Raw genomic sequence first — 21092 nt, 5'->3', positions numbered from 1 at the left:
GACGCTGTTCAACGGTACGTTCCATTAGAACTAAATGGGAAATCCTGTTCTAAAAGGCATTTATCAGATAAGATTCCTATTGCTTCTCTTTGTGTGGAGATATGCAGAAAACATGGCGATTAAAAGCAACAGAAACCCCTCCTGATTTCCGCTACTTGTGAACACTAGAAGGTCAGCGGTGTTAATGACGGCGGTGCGATTCCGCTGGGTGCACCGTCAGCAGGTACTGTAATAAATAGGACAGGTGAATGACGCCTGTGGGTTGTGCACATGTCCTGGCAGATGTGTTCAGTCATCACCTTTCCATGCAGATTGATCCTTGATGATTTTCTGCGCCCACCACATTAGCGCTTTGTCTCCTAGAGGCGATGCGATCAATGGCAAAATCTATTTCTAATCCATTAAGATTGCACATGTAGCATCAGCCGGTGTTTCTCGCCCCCATTCCTTTGTATTAGGACTGCCGCCGCTCCTTATAGTCCTTAGCTGTGGAGAAAGTGTAGGAGATGGTCACCAGTACCCAGCTTTTCCTGCCGCTTTTATAGAATAACATTGACTGTCCGAGGAATGTGCTGAGCTCCATTATTATAGTACAGCTTCCTGCATTACCAGAAGAGAGTAGTGGGTGGTCCGGGGGAAGAAGCCTGTAAGGTCATTGTCTTGACTCTTTGTATCTTTAAAGACAAGCCGGAAAGAAAGCTTCCTCTCGTTGGTCCCCACCATGGTGTCCCCTTTTGTAGTCGAGTACAGTGCGTTGCCCGCTGGCACAGTTTAGGTGGGTGTGTGCTTGTACCATGTCCGTACCGCCTGGTTCACGTAATGCTGCACAGTATTAGCGGCTTGCATTTTCATTTGGTCATGCTTGTTTGTTTGTTTTTTTGTTCTAATTATTCGCTTTTTCTTTTCTTTAAACATGGCATTTTGTTTTTTTTTTTCCTCTGCAATCCCTTCTTTTTCTTTTTCCACCCTCCTCTTTCACCTTTCATGGCCACTCAGCGTTCAGAACGCTGTCTACCAGCTGCAGTTTTGGTGACTTTACGTCTGCTTTCTCTCTGCAGACCTCTTACCGTAAGTCTCGTCCGTCCCTCATCAGGGCGGCTTCTGATGTCTTATTTGTACTAGCTGTGTGTAGTTTTTAGATTGTAGACTAGATGTTCTTGTGTTTGTGAATGGATTGCAGGGGGTACAATCTGCAAAATAATCTGCCAAAGTTGATAATTGAGGTGCATTGAACTTCCCGCCAGTATTGCAGCGGTTGATGGAGTCTGGCCTACAACTCTGGGCAGCGCTCTTCACCGGACCCCTGACTGTCTTCCGCCTGGCTGCCGCTGATGCCTGTGATGTCCAAGACCATGAGCCACTTGGAAATTGTCACTGCCAACTGCAATGGTTGGAAGTCACGGTATTTTCTGTGTAAACTCTACGTGTGACCGCCATGGACAGCATAGGTTTCAGCTGCAAAAGGATAGCAAGGGTATCCCTTGAATGGTGCATTTAAAGTGAAACTTTCCAGTCAAGTAGATATCCATAACTATCCAAATCCTACATTTTGTCCAAAGTTACTTTTTTATTTTCAAAGTTCAGAGATTAAGAACGCTTGGGACTGTTTTAGATTGGTTTTGGGATGGTCTATTTATATTCTCTCAACTTCTAGAAACTTCATTAAAAAAATATGATCTGGTGTCATTCTGGCCTGAAACTAGTATGCCTGCTGCCTTTATGTTCTTATACTTAAACATAGATTCTCATCTAACTGCATTTAGGTGAATGTTTCAGCATCTGTCCATACTAGTTCAAGAAATCCAGCTTTATTTTATAGGTACAAACGCAAATGCAAACTTTGCTCAGTTTGACAACTTTCCCAAGTCCTCCAGCGCTGACTTTGGAGCCTTTAATTCAACTGGACCTAGTAAAACGGCTGCTGTTGGTAAACCAAGTCAGCCATCAGCAGATAAATATGCAGCTCTCGCAGACTTAGACAATATCTTCAGCGGTGTGCAAGGTAAGATTATCATCAGTTTGGAAAAATTTTAGCGGACAGAGTGTAAATAATATAACTTAAGGGGACAGGATACGTAAAATACACAGGAAAATATTGTATCACTTGCTTCATCTAATTTTTATTTTGTCTTTTTACATTTAAGACTGAGAAGTATGTTAAAGGGAACCTGTCACCCCGTTTTTTGAGATTGAGCTATAAATACTGTTAAATAGGGCAGGCTGGTCAGGTCGGGAGGGCGTGTTCACAGCGCTGGTTCTTCCTCAGCTTTATGTTGGTGGCGTAGGGAAAATGGCCGCCGCGATCTCTAATGCGCACGGGCGGCATCCCGCGGCCATTTTCCTGAAGCCCCGTGCAGCAGAGCACTCGATCTGCGCACGCGCGGCCCCAGGAAGATGGCCGCCCCCACCGACGAAAGGGATGACAACGCAGATCGCGCGCTGCTTGTTCACCACTACGCCACCAACGTAAAGCTGAGGAAGAACCAGCGCTGTGAACACGCCCTCCCGACCTGACCAGCCTGATTGACAGGCGAAAACGGCGACTTTGGTAAGTTATTTCTCAGCATAGGTGGGGAATCGGGGTACACTACATACACTATAGTAACACACAGCGCAGGCCCTATTTAACAGTATTTATAGCTCAATCTGAAAAAACGGGGTGACAGGTTCCCTTTAAGAGTATTCTCAGGTTGTCTCTTGAGCAGCTCAGAGCTTCACAGTCTCCTTGCGGTCTCCTCACTTCCTGATTTCTGGCGGGGCGGACTCTCCTCCTTGAGTGACAGCTCTGGTGAATAATAGTGCTGCAGTTATAGTATTATTATTATTTATTAATATAGTGCCATTTATTCCATGGCGCTTTACATGTGAGGAGGGGTATACATAATAAAACAAGTACAATAATCTTAAACAATACAAGTCACAACTGGTACAGGAGGAGTGAGGACCCTGCCCGCGACGGCTGTGTCTACAAGGGATGGGTGAGGATACAGTAGGTGAGGATAGAGCTGGTCGTGCAGCGGTTTAGTTGATCGGTGGTTACTGCAGGCTGTAGGCTTGTCAGAAGAGGTAGGACTTCAGGTTCTTTTTGAAGGTTTCGATGGCAGGTAAGAGTCTATGTTGTGGTAGTAGGATCCAGAGTATGGGTGATGCGCGAGAGAAATCTTGTATACGATTGTGGGAACTACAGTATATACTTGAGCATAAGCCGACCCGAGTATAAGCCAACCCCCCCCCCCTAATTTTGCCACAAAAAACTGGGAAAACTTAATGACATGAGTAGAAGCCTAGGGTGAGAAATGCAGCAGCTACCAGTAAATGTCAAAAGTAAAATTAACTGAGACATCAGTAGGTTAAGTGTTTTTTGAATATCCATATTGAATCAGGAGCCCCATATAATGTAATGCTCCATACAGTTTGATGGGCCCCATAAGATGCTCCATATTAAAATATGCCCCATATAATCCTGCATAAAGGTTAATAATGGCCCCATAAGATAGATGCATTTGCCCAATATAATGCTGCACAAATGTTGATTATGGCCCCATAAGATGCTCCATAAAGATATTTGCCCCATATAGTGTTGCACAAACGTTGATCATGGCCCCATACAGACACTTGCCCCATATAGTGCTGCACAAACTTTATGGCCCCATATAATGCTGCACAACTTTATGGCCCCATATAGTGCTGCACAAACGTTATGGCCCCATATAGTGGTGCACAAATGTTATGGCCCCATATAGTGCTGCACAAACGTTATGGCCCCATAGATGCTCCATACAGACACCTGCCCCATTTGCTGTTGTTGCGATAAAAAAATAAAAAGATCACATACTCAGCTCTCCGTCGCTCAGGCCCCCAGCACTTTCAATATTCACCTGCTCCTCGTTCCGGCGCCGCTCCATCTTCAGCGTCTCCTGCACGGCCACTGACGTTCAGGCAGAGGGCGCGCGCTAACCACGTCATCGCACCCTCTGACCTGAGCGGCGCCGGAACGAGGAGCAGGTGAATATCACACAGCGCTCCAACCCCCCCACCACCCCCCCTCCCGTTATACTCACCTGCTCCTGGTGCGGTCCCTGCACGTCTGTTCCCTGGCGCCGGTAGCTTCTTCCTGTACTGAGCGGTCACCGTTACCCTCTATGGGAGGTGGAGCCGCATATTCATTACTGTAATGAGCGGTACCATGTGACCGCTCAGTAAAGGAAGAAGCCGTCAGCGCTGGGGAAAAGACGTGCAGGGACCGCACCAGGAGCAGGTGAGTATAATTAGACAGCCCCGCTCCCCCCTCCCCTGCCGACCCCTGGATATTACTCGAGTATAAGCCGAGAGGGGGACTTTCAGCCCCAAAAAATGGGCTGAAAATCTCTGCCTATACTAGAGTATATACAGTATATAATACTATATAGTAGAACTATACATCTCGGCACAAGTTCTGCTGTAACACACTCAGCTATCCAGGGCCATATTTGCCACTAGGCACTTGAGGGCACGTGCCTAGGGCGGGGACGATGCGGGGGGCGGCACCTGAGCAAGGTTTTTTTTTTTTTTTTTAAAGTCCTGGGTCACTTCCCGACCAACCATGTGGCCATTATACAGTATGGAGCATCATGTGTGGCCATTATACTGTATTGAGCATCATGTGTGGCTATTATACAGTACGGAGCATCATGTGTGGCCATTATACAGTACTAGATGGTGGCCTGATTCTAACGCATCGGGTATTCTAGAATATGCCTGGCCACGTAGTGTATTGCCCAGGCACGTATGTAACAGGTTACAAAATAAAAAAGAAACATATACTCACCATCCGAAGAGCCCGTTGTAGTTCCGGCGCCTGTGTGCGGTGCACTTGGCAGCTTCCGGTCCCAGGATTCGTATGAGCGCAGGACCTGTGATGACGTCGCGGTCACGGTCCGGTAACGCTGGCATTAACCCTGTGTGAGGGCTGACTGGAGGGGAGTATGGAGCAGGCACTGACTGACTGCGGGGAGGAAAGAGCGGCCATATTGCCGCCGGACTGTGGGCGTCGCTGATTGGTCGTGGCAATGGCCGTGGGCGTTTTTGCCACGACCAATCAGCGACTTGGATTCCATGACAGAGGCTGTGACCAATGAATATCTGTGACAGACAGAAAGACGGAAGGCCCGATCGTGGCCCGATTCTAACGCATCGGGTATTCTAGAATATGCATGTCCCCGTAGTATATGGACAATGATGATTACAGAATTCGCGGCAGACTGTGCCCATCGCTGATTGGTCGAGGCAACCTTTATGACATCATCGTCGCCATGGCAACCATTATGACATCATTGTCGCTGTGCCCGCTGCTGATTGGTCGAGGCCTGGCGGCCTCGACCAATCAGAGAGCAGGGATTTCCAGGACAGACAGACAGACAGACGGAAAAACCCTTAGACAATTATATATATAGATGGAGTATCATGTGTGGCTATTATACAGTATTGAGCATCATGTGTGTCCATTATACAGTATTGAGCATCATGTGTGGCCATTATACAGTATTGAGCATCATGTGTGGCCATTATACAGTATGGAGCATCATGTGTGGCCATTATACAGTATGGAGTATCATGTGTGGCCATTATACAGTATGGAGTATCATGTGTGGCCATTATACAGTATGGAGTATCATGTGTGGCCATTATACAGTATGGAGCATCATGTGTGGTCATTATACAGTATGGAGCATCATGTGTGGCCATTATACAGTATGGAGCATCATGTGTGGCCATTATACAGTATGGAGCATCATGTGTGGCCGTTATACAGTATGGAGCATCATGTGTGGCCATTATACAGTATGGAGCATCATGTGTGGCCATTATACAGTATGGAGCATCATGTGTGGCCATTATACAGTAATTATTTTTGCTTATAATTATTGTATATAAAACAGTGTGATCAGCAGTGCTAAATGGCTGTGGTTGGGACGAGGATATGGGTGTGACTAGTTGTGAAATGGGTGTGGTCATAGGCGTGGCCTAAAATTTGCCACTCCGCACTACGTGCGCCGCAAACTTCATACCTCTTTCCCTTCTTCAAAAGTTGGGAGGTATGGTACCGCATTTGCCAGATCACGGCAAGTGCCACAAATCCCATAGGGAATGAATGAGGCCGAACGCAGTGTTGCTGTAATTGATCTGTTACACGGCAGATGCAGAAAAACTGCCCGATCTACTGCAAAAGGCGACTTTCACATCAGCGAGTTATGGCAAAGTCACTGCCGATAGTGTCATACTCACCAAAGGGGGAGGCAGCACTAAGGCTAGGTGCACACGTTCAGGGGTTTTCGCGTTTTTTTTCAGTGTAAAAACGCTATAAAAACTCATTAAAAACGCATACATTATGCATCCTATCATTTAGAATGCATTCTGCATGTTTTATGCACATGATGGGGTTTTTTCCGCGAAAAAACGCATTGTGGTAAAAAAAAGCAGCATGTTCATTAATTTTGCAGATTTTCTGCGTTTTTCCCGCTATTCTATGCATTTGGGAAAAAACGCGTCAAAAATGCGAAAAAAAAAAAAACTCATGCGGATTTCTGGCAGAAATGTCCGGTTTTTGTCAGGAATATTTCTGCAAGAAATCCTGAACATGTGCACACACCTTAAGTGCCTAGGGCAGCACAAACTCTAAATATGGCCCTGCAGCTATCAGTGGTTTGTTCTGAAGTCTACACTGTTATCACAGTATATATACACAGAGATAACAGGACATTTGGATAAGTGCACACCTTGGGTTAAGGTACCTTCACACTCAGCAACTTTACAACGAGAACGACAACGATCCGTGACGTTGCAGCGTCCTGGATAGCGATCTCGTTGTGTTTGACACGCAGCAGCGATCTGGATAACGCTGTGACATCGCTGGTCGGAGCTAGAAGGCCAGAACTTTATTTGGTCGTCAGGTCGGCGTGTATCGTCATGTTTGACAGCAAAAGCAACGATGCCAGCAATGTTTTTCCATGGAGCGAACAACCAGCGAGAACGATAAGTGAGTCGCCGTTACGTCACTGGATCGCTCCTGCATCGTTCTGGAGTTGCCGTGTTTGACGACTCTGCAGCGATCGGCTCGTTGTCTATATCGCTGCAGCGTCGCTGAGTGTGACGGTACCTTTAGTGGGAGCCAAGAGTTGTGATTGAGCTCTGTGGGAAATTGATGTATGTGCAGGTGATTTTGCAACATTAATAACAGCAGCTTGTCAGGAGTAGGGTTGAGCGACCTTTACTTTTATAGGATCGGGTCGGGTTTCACGAAAGTCAAAAGTCGGGTCGAGTGAAATCGGCCGATCCTATAAAAAAGTCGGGGTCGGTTTCCATGGTTCCCAGGGTCTGAAGGAGAGGAAACTCTCCTTCAGGCCCTGCGATCCATATTTTAGTGTAAAATAAAGAATTAAAATAAAAAATATCGCAATACTTACCCTCTGACGCACCCTGGTACTAACCGGGAACCTTCCTCCTTTGAATCAGCGCTTCCAGGACCTTGCGGTGACGTCGCGGCTTGTGATTGGTCGCGCGGCCGCCCATGTAACCGCTCGCGCGACCAATCAGAAGCCGTGACGTCACCGCGACGTCACCGAAGGTCCTGCAAGCGCTGATTCTTAGGAAGGAAGGCTGCCGGAAAGAAGCAGGTTACGTCCGAGGGGGAGTATATTCCTATTAGGTATATACTCCCCCTCGGACGCGCCCTGCTTCTTTCCAACAGCCTTCCTTCCTAAGAATCAGCGCTTGAAGGACCTTCGGTGACGTCACGGCTTCTGATTGGTCGCGCGAGCGGTCACATGGGCGGCCGCGCGACCATTCACAAGCCGCGACGTCACCGCAAGGTCCTGGAAGCGCTGATTCGAAGGAGGAAGGTTCCCAGTTAGTACCAGGGCGCGTCAGAGGGTAAGTATTGCGATATTTTTTATTTTAATTCTTTATTTTACACTTAAATCTGAATTCCGATACCAATTCCCGATATCTTAAACATATCGGGAATCGGTATCGGAATTCCGATTCCAGATTCAAAAGATCGCCGACTTCATGGCTGACCCCACACGGGTCGGGTCGGGTTTCATGAAACCCGACCTTGCCAAAAGTCGGCGACTTTTGAAAATTTTCGACCCGTTTCGCTCAACCCTAGTCAGGAGTTGAGGGAGGTGAACAGCTATCTGTTGTATTTTAAATCACTTGGGGGAGCTGACTGGGATGTTACGTGTTAACCTTCTGTCTTGGAATGTAACTTCTGTGCACACTTGGCCAGGGTCTAGGCAAACACTAGTGGCCAAGCTCCATGGAAACCAGTTCTATACTATGAAAGATAAAGGTTCTCATTGAAGGAGAATGATGGCAGATAGAAAAAGCAAGTAAATTGCAAAATTGCTTGTTTTCATGCTAACTAACTAAAGCAATTTTCATAACTTGAGAATACCCCTTTTTAAAAAAAAGAAAAATCTTCTTTGCCTCACAGGATTCCAACCTTGTCCTCCACTCCCTCCCTTTTGTGTCTGCCTGTGGGACCACAGGCTGTGGAAGGTGCTCCAACTTCTGTCTTATACACGTGCTCAAAATTGTTGGTACCCATCGTTTAATGACAGAAAAACCCACAATGGTGACAGAAATAACTTGAATCTGACAAAAGTAATAATAAATAATCTCTGAAAATGAACAAATGAAAGTCAGACATTGCTTTTCAACCATTGGACTGTTCTGAAGTGGCCTTCTATGAGCCCTGACCTAAATCCTATTGAGCATCTTTGGAAAGAACTGAAGCATGCCATGTGGAAAAGGCAACCATCAAACACGAGACACCTGGAGCAGTTTGCTCTTGAGGAGTGGCCAAAATACCTGTGGAGAGGTGCAGAAGTCTCATTGACAGTTACAGGAATCGTTTGATTGTAGTGATTGCCTCAAAAGGTTGTGAACAAAATATTAAATTAAGGGTCCATCATTTCTGTCCAGGCCGATTTCAAGAGTTATTTTTTTTTTTTAATTCTGTGGAAGCATGGTTGAAAAGCAATGTCTGACTTTCATTTGTTCATTTTCATGGATCTTTTATTTCAAGTTATTCCTGTGACCATTGTGGGTTTTTCTGTCATTAAACGAGGGGCACCAACAATTTTGACCACGTGTGTGTAGGCAAGCTCCTCCCCTTTGTCTCCATTTCCCCAGATTAAAATTGACATCCGCAAGAAATTAACCCCTCTGTTCCCTGCAGGATTTCCACAACTCAGTTATTTTTCAGTAACATCCAAAAACCTTGAAGACTGACAGGCAGTAGAAACAATGATATCTCCTGTTTTAGTGTTGTAAATTTGGTCAAGAATCACTGCAATTTGGCAGTGAAAGTTTTTTTTTTTTTGTTTGTTTTTTTTACCTGTAATTTAAACTCCTGCCCCTAAAGATATACTTTCTTGGACATCACCCATGTATGAATCCATAAAGGTCATCCTGCAGGCTATTCCAGCAGCCTGACTGCCGGCTTCAGAGAAGCGCACTGTGCTTGATCCGAAGTCTTCTGCACTTCCGATCCCGTGCCTCAATCAATCAATGCAGTGAGGGAAAAACAGCCACCCACATGCGCAAGGTATGTATAGTACTGGCGATGGCGCTTCTAAAGGTACTTTCACACATAACGATATTGTTAACAATATCGTTGCAACGTCACGCTTTTTGTGACGCAGCAACGATCCCGCTAACGATATCTTTGTGTGACAGCGACCAACGATCAGGCCCCTGCTGGGAGATCGTTGGTCATGGGGAATGATCAGGACCTTTTTTTGGTCGCTGATCACACGCTGTCATCGCTAGATCGGCGTGTGACGCCGATCTAGCGATGTGTTCACCTGTAACCAGGGTAAACATCGGGTTACTAAGTGCAGGGCCACGCTTAGTAACCCCGATATTTACCATGGTTACCATTGTAAAAGTTAAAAAAAAAAAAAAACAGTACATATTTACATTCTGATGTCTGTCACGTCCCCCGCCGTCAGCTTCCCTGCACTGACTCAGCGCCGGCCGTAAAGCAAAAGCAGAGCACAGCGGTGACGTCACCGCTGTGCTCTGCTTTACGCCGGCGCTGACAGTCCGTGCAGGGAAGCTGACGGCGGGGGACGTGACAGACATCGGAATGTATGTATGTAGTGTTTTTTTTTTTTTACTTTTACAATGGTAACCAGGGTAAATATCGGGTTACTAAGCGCGGCCCTGCACTTGGTAACCCGATGTTTACCCTGGTTACCCGGGGACTTCGGCATCGTTGAAGACAGTTTCAACGATGCCGAAGTCTTTCCCCGGATCATTGGTCGCTGGAGAGAGCTGTCTGTGTGACAGCTCCCCAGCGACCACACAACGACTTACCAACGATCACAGCCAGGTCGTATCGCTGGTCGTGATCGTTGGTAAGTCGTTTAGTGTAACGGTACCTTAAGTCATGTTATCACGCCCGCAGGGGTGTGATAACATCTAAGTGGGCCAACTAGTCTGGGGACACTAACGACCCATCAACTAGTCAAAGCCCTCATTTACATATCCTATCCGGACTTCAGAAAGAGTTTTTCTAAAGATCTGTTTGTGTGTAATGTAATAAAGGGACTGTTAGGAATTTCACAATGTAGACACAACTGCTGGTGCTTCTGGGGGACCGAGGACCTGATGGGTTCCCTTTTAAAGACTTACTAGAGGAGATGACCTAACAGAACATGTATAGTGGTGGAATTACTCCTGCCAGCCAATCAGATTCTTGAACCTGTACTTCTAGTGGATCTGTTGTCCGATATTACTACGATCCCACTTATAAGATCCTTTCTTCCAGGAGGCGGTACACAAGGAAGTAGCTACAGTGGTGCACCAGTGTCTTCTGCTCCTGTCCCAGCTGCTCCGGCCCCAACCGATAAGTAAGTGTCCATTACAGATAATCTTTGAGATTAGTTAGTTGACTATTTTATCATGTTTTCAATGAAAGAAACAACATTTTGGTACATAAATGAAGCTTTTAAAAGTTTGGTGGTGTCCAATGAATATTAAGCAGATACCACTGCACAGTTACTCCCCTACATATTTAGTCAGGGTGGGTGATCTCTATATAGAAATGTCTATTTCGTGTTCTGTTTAATGAGATAAGATTTTCATTAATGTAATTAGTTTTTTTTTTACATCCTTAAATATAATGATTGAGGGAAAGGAGCTATTGGTTCTCCTAATAAAACCAGTCATGTGCAGATCCTTATTGGCCATCCTCCACGGCTGAAAAGTGTGCACATGGAAGAAAGTTGTGTTATAAGTGCCACAGTGGAGAGGTAGTTATCCATCTACCAAATAATTGTTCAGTGAGTTTCTGGCTTGGCTATTATGACTGATCATGTTTCACGACTTATTATAGGGTCAGACGTTGACTTGTAAGATGCTTACTGCACGTAGAAAGCACTTGTGGGTGAATTTTGCCAGTCAGCTAATTTGCATAAATGTAATCCCTAATATGAGGCATCTAGTGACAGATCATACCACTGAGCTTATTTCTGGGGATAAATTCCTTATTCCAATTTTGTTTTAACCTCTCCATGTGGCAAGAATGATGGGAGTTTTCTACGTGCAGAAGCCATATCAATCATACATATAGGGCCTGATTCATCAAAGATTTTCACCCAGAATTTTGGCATAAAAAGTTTGAAAAGTTGCAAAATGTTTGGAGCAACAGAAAGCTATGCTAAAATTTTAGGATTTATGGAGGCCTTCACTCCAGTTTCGCTCAGTTCCGGCAAAGTGAGTGAAGCTGGGGCCTGACGGGAGCGTGACCATCCCCGCTCTTCAGTTTGACAAGCAGCGGCGCTCCTTACACCACAAATCTTACTCCAGTCACTGACTGGAATAAGATTTGTGGTGAGGCGCACGGCACTTGGCTAGATAGGCATGCCTCTTAATGAATCAGGAGCATCTTACTGCAGCAGGCCTTCTCAAGACTTGGGTGAGAATCGGAAGTGTTGATAAATCGGAGCCATAGTGTATATGTAGTAAACCTTAGGATGCAATTAGGCCAGTTTGCCTGAGTAAGGTTAAGGTTTAATTCCAGACACCACCCGTGTTCAAGAGGCAGCCTTTTGTGAAAAATCAAGGCAAAGTCTTCCTAACCTCAGACATCCCCTTAGGGCTTTGAGCTAGGAAACTGTGAAAATTGACTTTGTCCAAAGTGATGCTGCAGCTGCCTAGTGTTGGAAAGCAGCCGACCTCTTTCATGTGTGTGACAATCTCCATGTCTCTTCCAGCAATGTTTTTGGGATCCCTGCTGCAGTCCCCGCAGCGCACAAGCACCCTGTTCCATCAGTTGCGGGAGCTTTTGGAGGTAAGGGACCTTTTGATTTTGCCATTAGGGGCCCTGGTGGAAGGCCCTATGCCTGTGTACAGCGAGCTGATAAAACCACACAACGTGCCTCTAGTTATATCCCACCAAATCCATCTCCGTTATGTAGACTGGAATAACATTACATACGAGGGTTACTAATCGTTATATGTTCCTTTCCCAGCTCCTGCCTCTACGAACCCCTTTGTTTCTGCTTCCGTTGCACCTGCTGTGAACCCGTTCCAGACAAATGGACGAGCGCCTCCAGGTATGGGGAGAGTCATGTATGGTTCACCAAAAATGCCGACAAACTAGGGGTTGTTAGAATTGTCGCCATCCTTTCCTTACTGTGATGGCTGCTCAGGTTTCTCATAGATAGAAGAGCCTTCTATTATAAATTCATTTTTTTTCTCACTGGGGACTAGTCCTGGAATCATTAACACATTGTACCATGGCGCAGCATAGATTGTAAAGGCGCCTAAACACACCAGACGCTAGTTGATGAAAATTTACACTCTGTCATAACGAATGGTCATTTTAACCAACCAATCACAGACGGCCATGTTAGGAAATGAAGTCAGCGGTCAGATGGCCAAAAGTCCTTCTGTTTAAATACTCCCGGAGAGATGTCATTCATCGCCTGGTGTATCTACACAGGTATGACCGCTACGATCAGCTGCAGTGGCCAATATGGACGGCAGAGTGTAAGGCTGATTGCTTTGTCCGTGGTTGTTCAAACAACAACCTACTTCTAATTTTTTTTTATGTATGGCCACCATAATAAAAATCATAGATGCAATCAGAAACCTTCCTACTTCTAATCCCTTCATGGTAGATATACTTTATAATGGCACCCCAAGAATCCTGAGAGCGAGGATCTCAATCCCGTGTTCTCCTGTCAGTGAATTGAGCTGCGTGGTCGACCAGGATCGATACTGCTTCAGTATTTGGCCATGAGACTAATGTAAATAACTGAGTGGATCCTGTGAATAAATATCTTTTGAGGCAAAACCCCTCAATAGGATATTTACTGATATTTCTACCCCCTACAGCTTCCTACATACATTAGATGGCTGTTAGCCGAATGATCCTTCAGCCATCAGTAGTCTCCCACAATGACTCAGCCGAGCTCTCCTGTGATCTGAGAGTAGTCTCCCACAATGACTCGGCCGAGCTCTTCTGGGATCTGAGAGTAGTCTCCCACAATGACTCGGCCGAGCTCTCCTGTGATCTGAGAGTAGTCTCCCACAATGACTCGGCCGAGCTCTTCTGGGATCTGAGAGTAGTCTCCCACAATGACTCAGCCGAGCTCTCCTGTGATCTGAGAGTAGTCTCCCACAATGACTCGGCCGAGCTCTTCTGGGATCTGAGAGTAGTCTCCCACAATGACTCGGCCGAGCTCTCCTGTGATCTGAAAGTCACCTCCAGCCTCCTGGCTGGCCGTTGTGGGCAATCGGTGATGACCCAGATATACTCACGGATACTCTTGTATTAGGGCTTTATCTTTCCGGACCATCACAGATCCCAATAGCGCTGTTTTCCATAGCCTCTAAGTTGTATCATTCTCAGTCGGGTCTGCTCTGTCTTATAGGGTAGTAGTCACCTCCATTTGGGAGTCAGAGCCTCAGTTTGTTTTCCAAGCATTCCAGCGCCGTATGAAATGTTGAGTTATCCTGATTAAGAGTCTGGTACAATAAATGTCACAACATAGCAGCCATGTCCCCTGAAAGTTTATTGAGCTTCTACTGGAATCTGCCCACCCTGGACTTAATCCTGCTGTAGAGAGAGCAAGGATGTCAGGTCAAGACTGAAGGAGGGATAGAGGTGAAAGAGACCCTGATGTCCACGGTCACCGGATTCTTATGGTGCAGGAATGCTTTGAAAACTATTTTTAAAGGGATCACACACTTATTAGAAAAATATACTGGGGAATGACCTGACTCCTTCCTGCTACATGCCTGTGTGATCGGTTGGGTTGCCAAAATAGTCATGACAGGTTTGCTTAAAATAAAATTGTGTTCTTCAGAAGATTTTTCTGAAACCATGCATTGAAGACCTCTTTGTTATGCCAACACTTCCCATGGCTCCTCTGGAGCTTTCCTCCCATTTGGCATGCCTGCTCTGTACTGTGCTAGCAAAGTACCAGCCTTGGAAGACCACTTTTTAAATTCTCAACCAGGAGTCCGTGATGGTCACACGACCGAGATAGACTACCCAGGTGCCCAATTTCACCCATTCCACCAGACCAGACTACCGACAGCTGCAGGAGCAATGGATGTCTGTGAGTAGTCTGCCTGTTTTATGCAGCCCTGGTGCTGATGGCATGCCATGCTTGGCTTTGCAGAAAGCTGGGCATTCACGTTATGTGCAACTCCTTACTTTTCATTACCTATCACAGCATGGAACCCTTTATCAATCCATCTCATTTATTTGCATATTGGTGTTTGTCTTGTATTAATGTGAAATATTGACCTTTGGCTATTTTGTTGTGAGGCTTGTGATGGCACCTGTAAGTCTACAAATCTCACCATTTGCACATTATTTTTTTCATCCAAGCATTTCATAAATGTATTTGCAAAGCTCCTGTCCTGGGATTATGAGGACTTGATAAACCTTTTACAAAATGGCATGGACCAAAGGAAGCCGTAGCGACACTGAGGGTGACATTGTGCAGCCATGGGACACACCAAGCGTGTCAGGGCAGACCGTCTCAGACATCACTAGCACAAACATATTGGGATTCTTCTCAGACATGTTTAAAAAAAAAAAAAAAAAACACAAACAAACCCCTTATGTTTCTGGAGGTTGCAAACTTAAAGGGGTTATATGGGATTAAAATCCAGTGTTACCCATGGGCTGCGTTTGGTGCTACCCCTCAGCCCTATCCTCCAATTGGAGGAGAGTCTGCATCATGCCGGATGCAGTCCATGGACAAGGAACGGCAATGTCCTCCTGTCTGATAACCATCCAGCTACAACCCGTGGCCAAAAAACTTGTGCAGGCAGAACTTTATTGTACGGCTAAAAAAAAACTAGTGTTTTTTTTTTTTTTTTTTTTACATTGAAGTCTTAAGAAAAATGATCCGCTAATTTGACATCTTTTTCTTTCATTTGTATAGGATCTATTTTTTTTGCTTACTGGATCCATTTCAAATATAAGAAATCAGATGATTATTTAACAAACCAGTTTTCCATAGATTTCAATGTTCAAAAAAATTTTGCTGGATAAAAAAAATTGTCTCGACAAAAGGGTTGCTGCTGCATCTGTTCTAGTGGATGATTACTGGACATGTGAACATGGCCTAACCCCTTTTTGCTGATGTGGGGATTACCTATTAAAGTGGTTGGCCCAAGTTTGACACTTAAGGTACCGTCACATTAAGTGACGCTGCAGCGATCTAGACAACGATCCCGATCGCTGCAGCGTCGCTGGAGAGCTGTCAGACAGCTCTCCAGCGACCAACAATGCCGAAGTCCCCTGGTAACCAGGGTAAACATCGGGTTACTAAGCTCAGGGCTGCGCTTAGTAACCCGATGTTTACCCTGGTTACCAGCGTAAACGTAAAAAAAAAAAAAAAAACACTACATACTTACATTCCGGTGTCTGTCCTCCGGCGCTGTGCTTTCCTGCACTGTCAGCGCCGGCCAGCCGGAAAGCAGAGCACAGCGGTGACGTCACCGCAGTGCTTTACAGCTGGCCGGCGCTCACAGCCAGTGCAGGAAAGCACAGCGCCGGGGGACAGACACCGGAATGTAAATATGTAGTGTTTGTGTTCTTGTTTTTTTATGTTTACGCTGGTAACCAGGGTAAAAATCGGGTTACTAAGCGTGGCCCTGCGCTTAGTAACCCGATGTTTACCCTGGTTACCAGTGAAGACATCGCTGAATCGGCGTCACACACGCTGATTCAGCGATGTCTGCAGGAGGTCCAGCGACGAAATAAAGTTCTGGACTTTCTGCTCCAACCAACGAGGTCACAGCAGGATCCTGATCGCTGCTGCCTGTCAAACACAACGATATCGCTATCCAGGATGCTGCAACGTCACGGATCGCTAGCGATATCGTTCAGTGTGACGTTACCTTTACTGTATTATCTCTTCACAAGGTCGGTGTCTGGACAGTGGGGATCCTACTGCTGGCATTCTTAGAAATCACAAGAAGGCTGTCCTGAGTCCCACGTGTTAATGGCTCAGTGGTTGAACATGTAAAATACTTTGCTGGAAATGGCTGATTGCTGCACTCTATCCCCAGCAGTCTTATACTGTTGAGTGGAGCTTGACACTTGCTCCATTCAGTCAGGGAACTCGAGGACCCCCTTCTTGTGATCAGCAGGCATCCAAGTACGAAGACTCCCACTAAAGTGATAAGTGTTGATCATGGGCTAACCTCATTGAACGGTTATTCCCAAATGTGCACGTTATCCATAGAATAGTAGATAACTCGCTGATCGCTGGGGAGAGCGGGGGGCTGACTGCTAGGAGCCCCATCAATCCTGAGACCTGGGCCCCATCGAGTGGAGATGAGAAAGCTATATATTATTCATTGTGTTTGGGATTGTCTAGAAAACCAAGCGCTGTGCTTGGAGGTTTCAGAGCCTCAATCCTAGGATCGCTGGGGTTTTCAATGGTCAGACTCCCGCAATCAGAACGTTCTTCCCCGTGCAAAGGATGGGAGATAACTTGTGATTTTTGAATACCGTTTGAAGGTAATCTGCCGTCATGTTTTTGCTGTGTTCTGAGAGCGGCGTGATGTTAGAACAGAGACTCTAATTCCAGTGATGTGTCACTCACTAGTTTGAGTGTTTCTGTTTGAGTAAATTCAGTGTTTCTTCAGTTGGAAACGATCACTGCAGGACAAGCTGCCTCGTGCCTTCTAGTCCAACCCTGCCCCCACCGCTGATAGGAAGCTTTCTAGGTACAGTATGCACAAAGCTTCCTATCAGCAGTGTGGGCAGGGTTATACAGGCTCAGCATTCCCAGCTCTGCTAGATCTGCAGCTGAGAACACCGTGATTCAACCTCAACTGCTGCACTCGGTCAACTATCTGGGTCCGAGCTCATGCTGCTCTCAGATTACATGGCAGAAACCTGCTGACAGATCCCCTTTACTGTGTCTTTGCAGCTGCGCTGCACTCTGCAGAGTTTGTCTCCTTAGTATGTAGATCTGACTGCACTCAGTTTCTGATGGCTAATGCTCCCTGCAATGTCTCAGTTTTCTTTCCAAGGGCATTCCCAGTCTTCCCATTCGCATGCCAGACTATAAACACAGGTGATCGTCTCGTGTTTCTACCCAGGATTTCCTGTTGCAATTCCCTATGTTTCATTCCCTGTGTGTGGAAACGTATGAGCATGCACCTGTCTGAATAGGTCGTAGTCTACTGGAGCGATTCTTTATTTTGTTGTGATCTGTATTTTTTTTTTGTCTGTGTGAATTCCTTTAGATAAATGCTTTCCACCTCTGTCTGCGCTGAGCATTGACCCGTTCACATTGTGCATGTTTGTAAGGGTCTAGGTTGTGCTTGTGATGTAGCGTTATAGCATTTATTGTAAAGCGGTCACTCATACGGCGCATTGTGCCAAGACCAGAAATGTTTGCAGTTCACGGCGCCATTGTTCTCCTCTTCCCCGTGTTTGTGGATGACATTGGCTCGGCCTCTGGGTGTCATACAGCAGCCACAATCACATGGTAGTGTGAGGGGCCGCTTGTGTCTTTCTCTGCTATGAAACCACTTCTTATGTCATTTCTAATATCACAAACAAGGAGGTGACTCCATAATTAGGATTACCACCGCTCCCTGGTTTTGTATGGATAGACTGCAACCAAGCGAGCACTGGAAGAGGCTGCACAAATATCCTTGTAGAATGAAAACTACTTTTCAGACAGTTATTGTTTTACACTCGTAAAAAAAAAAAAAATTATATATATATATATATATATATATATATATATATATATATATATATATATATATATATATATATATATTTATTTTCATTCACTCACTTATGGGGTGGTCCTAAGGCGAATTAATTTTTCTCCTAACTCCCTATGTATCTGCTATTGTATTTTTTTCCTTTCTATTTCTGGTCTGATGACGATTGGTTTGTGTCACCAGTGCATGCTGGGATACTCAAAATGAAGCGCCAGCACAGCGGGGAGGTAGTCGCACCTGTTTCAGGGACTGAGAGGTGTCACTATACCCGGCAGAGACCAGTGACATCATCTTAGGAGACGGCGATGGCTCATGCACCACCATTTATAATGACACCGCTCTGCTGCTGGCTTATTACTTTTCATCTAAGCTGACAACAGACCGCAGCCTGCACTGTGCACAGGTTGAGACACTAGGCACAGGGCAGGGACCCCCTAAAACTGTCACCACAGCCTCTGTCCCCCGATGACGCTTTATTTCCGTATCCCAGCATGCACTGGTGATACTCAAATGAATCCTCATCAGACGGGAAATAAAAAATATATAAAGTAAAACATTTGTTGGTGTACAGGGTGGGCCATAATGTTCTGTGTAAACTGAGGGTCCTGTTCCAGTTTTTGTTTTGCCCATTCTAAACAAAAATGGAGCAGGACCCTCAGTTTACACAGAACATTATGGCCCACCCTGTACACTAACAAATGTATTTTTTTGTTTTCATTCATATGGATACACCTAAATAACATGGGAATAGTGACAGTTTTCATCCGTAGGGTGTCTTGCATTGAAATCTGCTGCAGTGACCCGGGTACTGCGTTCACCAGACATCAACACAATTTCTATCCGCCCCTCACGTGTTATCCTCTGCGACATGTCAATGGCTGTAAACAAAGAGAAACTTGTAAATAACTCATGAAAGAATAAAGTTACGTTAAAACCAAGCACACCATTGTGTTTCTTGCGAAATTCTCCATAAGTTTGATGTGTCACATGACCCTCTTCCCATTGGAAAAAATAAAGTTGGATCCAAAATGGCCGACTTCAACATGGCCGCCATGGTCACCACCCATCTTGAAAAGTTTTCCCCCTCCAATATACTAAAGTGCCACAAACAGGAAGCTGATATCAACAACCTTTCCCATTTTATTTAGGTGTACCCATATAAATGGCCCACCCTGTAGTTAAAGAACGGTAGGGGAATTTGTAAAGCAGGTATATTAGAAAATAGCTCAGGTAATGGGACTAATTAGATAGGGAGCTAGGAGATAAATGATCGTGCCATTGGACCACCCCGTTAAATCTTTCTTTTTTTTTTTCTTTTTTTTTTTTTTTTACAAATTTGATGCAGAAAATTGCATGAAAAACTGGGCCAAATTGTTTGGAACAGGTCTTGCAAAATAAAAATACACAAAAAACCCCCCCAAACTATGGCCCGGCCTTGCCTTTACTGCCTGCAGAGGCCCCTGGACTGGTCCCTTGCTGATGTCGGTGCAGGCTGTGATCTCTGATTAGCGGCTATTTGGCTGCAGTGATTTTTTTTTTTTAATAAATTGAGATGGAATATGTTTGGTGCACTTTCCTTTGTGGGCTCACCCGTAATTCCTTATTATAGATGTTGGTGGGAACCCTTTGCTAGCTAGTAATTAAATCACATTTTTTTTTATCAATATACGATGTATAAAAGAAACATTCATTTTTTTTTTAAACAATTTTGTGGATGAATTTGACAAAAAAAGGTATTTAGGCATCATATATTCTTAACTTATTATGAAAATTGGATTTATTTAACTTTATTTTAAACAGGTATTTTTAACAGGAATTTTGTTAATCTTTCGTTGATTAATTTCAGTAGCTAACAGAGCCCATTTTTACATAGCAGAACGCCAAATTCCCCACATAGGCCAAGATGTAAAGAATGACCTGCTGCAGCCACCACTAGAGGGAGCTAATTCCGTATCGCAAGCAGTATGCTCCCTCTAGTGGTGACTGTGTGAAATACATTAATAGAAAGTAACTGCGTACATGTCACCAACCCAGCCATCAGCTCAATGTGTTCGCGTTAGTGGCAGTAGTCTTACCTCCCTCCGTTTCATCCAGCTTGGTAAAGTTCTAGACTGTTTTATTATTATTTATTAGGGACTTCCACGCTCATAAAAGTACCTTTATGAGTCCTGGCTTGGGCATCTGCTGCTCTCTTATGCGTCCTAATGTATCTATTGGTTGTATCTGAAACAGCTTCTTTTGGAACAGCCTCGCTAAGCATGCCCGCTGGTTTCGGGACATCGGCACCCTACAGTCTTCCTACCAGCTATAGCGGCTCTTTTCATCAGCCGGCATTCCCCCCTCAGACGGCCTTCCCCCAACAGACTGCTTTCTCCCAGCAACCTAATGGGAATATACAAGGTACTGTATGAGCTTCAGCAACAGTCAATGGACTCCAGCTCCCTGCAATATCTTTATTTGTTTCCTCTGTCTTTTCTTTTCTGTAAGGAGCTGGTTTTGGTGTTTTTGGTCCAGCAAAGTCAGTGGTTACTCCATTTGGCCAGGTTGCAGCCCCTGCAGTCTCTAGTAATCCTTTCATGGTAAGTGTTTCCTCTCCATCGATGCACTTTGAAGAACGTTTTTTACGCCGTTTGTTTCTGTATCTTCATTCACTTTAGTATTGGGACATAGTAGGAGGAACATTAAACTCCCGCAATCCTACATTTGTGCTATTATAGCCTACCTATAGGATACAGTGTGACGTCCTGATCCCTGCTGGTTCTAAGAATGGTCATCTGAAGACCCCCATGTGAATCGGGTCGAGGTCCGGTATGCTTCATCCTCTT

The 21092-nt window shown here is 45.2% G+C and overlaps 1 protein-coding gene across 5 annotated transcripts in view; it reads left to right on the top strand.

Moving 5' to 3' along the window:
- Positions 1-21092, top strand: part of LOC138675683 (arf-GAP domain and FG repeat-containing protein 1-like) — a 78726-nt gene that overhangs the window by 55624 nt on the left and 2010 nt on the right. For 2 of the 5 annotated variants that reach the window (XM_069764114.1, XM_069764110.1), the window contains 7 exons: positions 1820-2002; positions 10817-10898; positions 12264-12340; positions 12522-12605; positions 14517-14618; positions 20500-20667; positions 20755-20846. In XM_069764114.1, the coding sequence (XP_069620215.1) occupies positions 1820-2002; positions 10817-10898; positions 12264-12340; positions 12522-12605; positions 14517-14618; positions 20500-20667; positions 20755-20846 (788 nt within the window). The remainder of the gene's footprint in view (positions 1-1819; positions 2003-10816; positions 10899-12263; positions 12341-12521; positions 12606-14516; positions 14619-20499; positions 20668-20754; positions 20847-21092) is intronic. The other 3 variants (XM_069764111.1, XM_069764113.1, XM_069764112.1) reach the window with 3 other exon arrangements.

Source organism: Ranitomeya imitator, chromosome 4 (assembly GCF_032444005.1).
Source record: "Ranitomeya imitator isolate aRanImi1 chromosome 4, aRanImi1.pri, whole genome shotgun sequence".
NCBI lineage: Eukaryota > Metazoa > Chordata > Amphibia > Anura > Dendrobatidae > Ranitomeya > Ranitomeya imitator.
The sequence above is the reverse complement of the archived record's forward strand: the minus strand, read 5'-3'. Positions and strand labels throughout refer to the sequence as shown.